The sequence below is a fragment of the Olea europaea genome, chromosome 10, assembly GCF_002742605.1.
Source record: "Olea europaea var. sylvestris chromosome 10, O_europaea_v1, whole genome shotgun sequence".
NCBI classification, from domain to species: Eukaryota; Viridiplantae; Streptophyta; class Magnoliopsida; order Lamiales; family Oleaceae; genus Olea; species Olea europaea.
The window spans coordinates 23,196,506-23,202,641 of NC_036246.1; the positions used below are offsets into that span (position 1 = coordinate 23,196,506).

The 6,136-nt window shown below is 34.5% G+C and overlaps 1 protein-coding gene across 1 annotated transcript; it reads left to right on the plus strand.

The window, feature by feature from the left end:
- The first annotated feature begins 2,234 nt into the window (after positions 1 to 2,234).
- Positions 2,235 to 5,257, plus strand: LOC111401550 (phospholipase D alpha 4). Its single transcript, XM_023029336.1, has 4 exons — positions 2,235 to 2,364; positions 2,543 to 3,103; positions 3,181 to 4,372; positions 4,682 to 5,257. Exons 1-4 carry the CDS (start codon positions 2,275 to 2,277, stop codon positions 5,113 to 5,115), a joined length of 2,277 nt encoding a protein of 758 aa, XP_022885104.1. The 5' UTR covers positions 2,235 to 2,274; the 3' UTR covers positions 5,116 to 5,257.
- The last annotated feature ends 879 nt before the right edge of the window (positions 5,258 to 6,136 follow it).

Consider the following 6,136-nt stretch of genomic DNA (forward strand, 5'->3'; position numbering starts at 1 on the left):
TCCATTATCTTTTCTTAACCAAACAAAAATGTCTCTTTAATCTCATGATAATAATTCTTTGTCCGTGTTTATACTTCTTAGTTTTAAGTTAATTTATTATGAATTAATATAAGATCAGGAGCTAATTTGTGCTTGATCATCATTTTTATAATTTTGTTATACTATATCTCGCAGTCAACATTTTTTGATTTTGTACATAAATTATTCAAATGCACATTCAATTTTGTTTTAAATAGTTGGAGTGAGAAAATGATCAAAGAAATGAACAAATCCCTTTGTCATTGCATTATAATTTTGTATGCCAAACTTCACTTATAATTTGTATTGCATTTTGAATTATGATATTTTGTTATTTTCATTTTCAAACTTTGGGGGTTTAATTGTCTATATTAGATTCTTCATGATTATATTAAAACTCTTTATAGGATGGCTAAAGTAAGAATACAATGATTTTTCTTCAATAGGCCCGTATTTAAAGTTGACATATGACCATCAAAATATGAGGCCAGCCCATCCAATATAGTGCTGCTAACACTTGTACATGGTAACTCACCTTATACAAGTAGCAAAATTCAAGACGTAATTTTTTATGATGAAGTGTATAACTCCACAAGCAGCAGAAAACAGTATGGTTAAGAATTAAATACATATAGTGTAGGTCTAATAAATTCAAGTTGGTCAAATATATTTTTTATTCACATACTTCGTAGGATCCAAAACTTATTACTCACTTATAATCTAATATTTTATAATAAACACAATTTATAGTTACTTAATTTAAACTTCGCTAATCTTGACATAAAAACATAAATGAGGATTCACACCTGGTCGTGCTGTTTCCTACCACATAGTACGATTATGACAATTTTTTTCTCCAAGTGGATTGTGACCTTTTTCATTTGTATGTTGAGCAAGAAATCGTTACATCCCTAAATTTCATTATTTTTTTTCTCATTAACTCATAAAATTCTCTGTCTTCTAGTTCATTCATAACTCATTAAGCTGGATACTTCGTAGTCCAAAAACCACAAAGTTGAGAACTATTAGGCAAATGCAATTGGAAATTTATAAAATTTATTCATAATTTTTTATTACAAAATAATGACAAATTATCCTCTACTACATCTATGATCATATAGTTCTTATATTTCATCATGGTAAGCACATTTGATCTTCACCAAAAAAACAAAGGGTGTGAATCTAATCAAATCTTTGCAGAATTTTGCACACCATGAACCTAAAAAGGTTCCTTAACTTATATATCGATTTCCACCAATCTTATTTTATTTTATTTTATTTTATTTTTAATAACGTTCCACAGAACTAGAGAAAATTAGCAAAACTCGAGAATTTTTACTTCATTTACTTAATCAACTTGTCACTTTTTTAACTCGTGCTTCCTACTCGACAAGTTCTAAAGTTCAAGGAAAGGTAATTGGATCTTGCATTTCACATCTTAAGATTTCACATCTTATTAAATACCTAACAATTGCCAAAAAGAAAGGAAGTTTTGGACTTAGATACCATTTTTCTTAGTCAGATTCAGTTTATACATAAAAACTATAGTGGTGGAATAACATGAACATTGCTTGTATACTTTATTGAAAATTAAATTGTTATTTATTAGAAAATAAATGATAATGGCCGCCACAACTTTCTCATTCATGCACGTTTCTAAATCTATTTCTAAATATGTTATTAAATTGCGAAAAATTGATATATTAGTGTATTTTTTTCTTTCTAAATTTACCCAAAAATTGTTTTTGAACGTTGGACACTTAACTTCTTTTCTATACTTACCAACAAAACTTTAAATATTCCTTCGACCACCATATTTAAATAAAAAACACATTGAGAACCCCTTTCTTGTGGAAGATCGAGCAGACTTGATTGAAGTAAAAATTTAGGGTTTCGGTACTTTCTGACCAATGTTTATGTTCCTGAGTTTGACCTGGTATGATAACAATGCTGATAGATTCATTACATTGTATGGATAAAGAAATGATGAACCAATTAATAATACAAAAGAAAACGTCAGCTTAAAGAAAAAAATAAGTACAGTAAATTATTGGTTTCCCTCCAAGACTAAAATTGCATAGCTTCATAAGTTTCTTCAAATTCAATTGCATTCTTAAGTTTCCAAACATTTCTTGAAGTAAAATATCAGTCTTAACAGCCTTTATATGTGTCATAGTTTGATTGTCAATACAATAATCTCTCTTTTTCATCTAAAGAAGACCAAAGGGAATTTCAAGATCAATCTATCAATCTCCAATGGAGGAAAAAAAGCACAAGTTCCTCCATGGAACACTCGAAGCCTCCATCTTCCATGCTACAATGTACAAACCCACGGTCGCCTTAAGGGTATGTGCCATTCAGATTTTTCTTTTCTTTTCGTCTTGCAGATATATAGCACCATATATATTGCCTCGTCGCCCTTTGGAGGGGATAGATGAAGTCTTAGTGTGGACGAAGTTTTAGTTTAAGCAGCTCAAATCTAATATATGAAATTTCTTATTATCATTTGTCATTGTTATTACAGTGCATACCTTCTATTAGAAAGTCTGCCTATGTGACTATCAAGATAGATAACAAAAAGGTGGCAAAAACTAGCCGTGAAAGGGACAGAGTTTGGAACCAAACTTTTCAAATCATCTGTGCTCATCCATCTGAATCAACCATTACAATTACCTTAAAAACAAAGCGGTCCATCTTAGGAAAAATCGATATTCAGGCAGAAAAGCTTCTAAATGAGGCAAGTCTAATCAATGGATTCTTCCCACTCCGCAAGGAAAATGGAAAGCCAAACAAGAAGCTCAAGTTGCAATTCATCTTATGGTTTAAACCAGCAGACTATGAAGCAAGTTGGGGAAAAGTATTGGAAAATGGTGGATATGATGGGCTGAAAAATGCAGCATTTCCTAAAAGATCAAACTGCAGTGTTACACTATATCAAGATGCTCATCATAGACATACTTTCCAACCTCCATTTGATCTTCATGAGGTGCCTAGAAATTTGTGGGAAGATATATATAAAGCCATTGAGGGTGCAAAGCATTTGATTTATATTGCAGGATGGTCATTTAATCCTAAAATGGCTCTGGTAAGTGTAAAACAAAAACTGTCACCATGATTTTCCCTCGATCCTAACCTTATACGGTTTTTTTTTTTTTTTTTTAGGTACGCGATCCACAAACAGATATTCCCCGTGCACGAGGTGTAAAGCTTGGTGAATTGTTGAAGCAGAAAGCTGAGGAAGGTGTGGCTGTTAGAATTATGCTTTGGGATGACGAAACATCCTTACCGTTCATAAAAAATAAAGGAGTAATGAGAACTAACGATGAAGATGCCTTAGCCTATTTCAAGCACACTAAAGTAGTCTGCAAACTGTTTCCTAGGCTACACAACAAATTCCCCACAGTATTCGCGCATCACCAGAAAACAATAACTGTGGACACACGTGGAGAGTTATCTAATAGGGAAATCACGAGTTTTCTTGGTGGTTTAGATCTCTGTGATGGACGGTATGATACAGAACAACATTCGTTGTTTCAAACACTTAACATGGAATCCCATTGTTACGATTTTTATCAAACTAGCCTTCCGGGAGCTAGCCTTCATAAAGGAGGGCCAAGAGAGCCATGGCATGATGCACATGCCTGTGTCACAGGCCAAGCTGCTTGGGATGTACTGGCAAATTTCGAGCAAAGATGGACAAAGCAGTCTGATCCAACTTCTCTTGTTCCGATAAGATCCATTCCGGATTTCTCCAAGCAGCCTAATCCTACGATCATTTCCCCTGGGATGGACTGGAACGTCCAAGTTTTTCGTTCAATTGATCATGTTTCTGCTAGCCCTTTACCTAAAAACCTCAAAATTGAGAGAAGCATTCATGAAGCTTACGTGGATGCAATCAGGCGTGCTGAGAGATTTATATACATAGAGAATCAGTATTTCATCGGAGGATGCCATCTTTGGGAGGAAAATAAGCATTGTGGATGCCAGAACTTAATTCCTATTGAGATTGCGCTGAAGGTAGCAAGTAAAATCAGGGCCAAGGAGCGTTTCACAGTGTATGTGATAATACCAATGTGGCCAGAAGGTCCACCTGAGAGTGAATCCGTGCAGGACATATTACATTGGAGTCGAGAAACAATGAAGATGATGTATAGATTGATAGGAGAAACAATACAAGAAAATGGAGAACCAGGACACCCAAGGGATTACTTGAATTTCTTCTGCCTTGCTAATAGGGAACAAGAAGTTAAAGGAGAGTTCGTTCCTCCATACTCTCCTCATCCTGAAACACAATATTGGAATGCTCAAAAACATAGGAGGTTCATGGTGTATGTCCATTCCAAGCTTATGATAGGTATGAAATCATCCTCCAAATTTCAGTGCCAATTGTTGTACTATATGCATTTTCCTCTGTGCCTTTCAAGCATGTTTGGTGCAGTGTGCTAGTCAAAAAAGGGGTAAAATGAACAAGATTTTAGTTTGTTTTCTTTCTTAAAACTGTTTAATACTTTAGAGCCTACGGTACCAAACAAATTCTAGCTTAATCTATTGGAGAAACAGTAAAATTTAGCTCGTTGAAGTCCACAGATAAACTTTGCGTGTATTGTAGCTCTGATGAGTTCTATGTACTAACCAGAACTTATTTTCTTGCACGATTTTCTAGTGGATGACACCTATCTGCTAATAGGCTCAGCTAATGTGAACCAGAGATCGATGGATGGACAAAGGGACACCGAAATTGCAATAGGATGCTACCAATCAAGAAATGGAGAAAACTGCGTAGATAATGGAGATATTCGTGCATTTCGTTTGTCACTCTGGTATGAACATACTGGACAAGCAGATGACAAATTCCAAGATCCTCAGAGTATGGAATGTGTGCAAATGATCCGTTCAATTGGAGATCAGATGTGGACAGTTTATAGTCAAGATGAAATAGTGGATATGAATGGTGTTCATTTAGTCACTTATCCTGTGAGTGTAACAGAAAAGGGCACTGTTGAGGATATAGTAGGGGGTGAGGGCTATTTCCCAGACACAAAAACATCAATAAAGGGGAAAAGATCAAAAGTTTTAGCATCCATATTCACTACATAGGAAAAAAAATCTGTCCTAGAGCTCAACCTCACAGTATTACATTGCTGTCTTCTGTATACATGGGAGGCTAAAACTACAGCTAATTTTTACTTTCAAAAACCGTGCTTCGTATATAGTTCTTTCTAGTGACATTTTTCTGTTATTTCACTGTAAAGCCAAGAATGCAACTAGTACTTTTCTTCTCCTATCAGAGAAACAAGTACACTTGTAAAGATTATGATCTGCACTTAACCTCTTCTTCCAATTTCTTATACAGATTCTTTTCTATAAGGATAAAAAACCATCAAACTCACCCAACCAATGACGGAGCTGTATACATTATATGAAGGAAAATCAACATACTGAGATCATTCAGTTCAATTGTATGAACACGATACCAAGGTCCCCTTGGACTCTAGAATTGAGCTAAGAAAGCTTGCCCCCCCGCGTATGATAAATACCCAAAGAAACTTCAAGAGGAAGATGGTGGTCCGAAAAGCTCAAGGATTTCCTTGTTATAGGACGGATTATTCTGCTCATAATATGTACAGAGATTGACAAGTAATTACCAGAAGAAAGTTGAAGCTTATAGCCCATAAAAAATAAAATAAAAAACTGTATGGAAACATTTAAGGTTCTTTACCATAGAACTTTAATGTCTACAGAACACTGATCTGGATAGCATCAGCAAGAAATATCTGATCACGCTACATTGTTCAACTACCAACATTCGATCCCTGGATATATGGAAAAAGAGAATAAAACAAATAAACCAGCAATCACATCACATTTTCTTATATTTATATACAAATAGATTGTCTACATGTAGGGAAAAGATGAAATCCGCATTATATATATATGTAGGGAAATGATCTATTGGGCATCGGTGTTTAACTTATATTAGCTTATATTAAGTACCGGTGACATGGTACACAAATTAATTGGTGAATCATTAAATTCATGGGACCTACTATTAACATATTCACCAATCAATTGATGTACCATATCATTGGTGCTTAACATAAGCTAAGCATCGATGCCT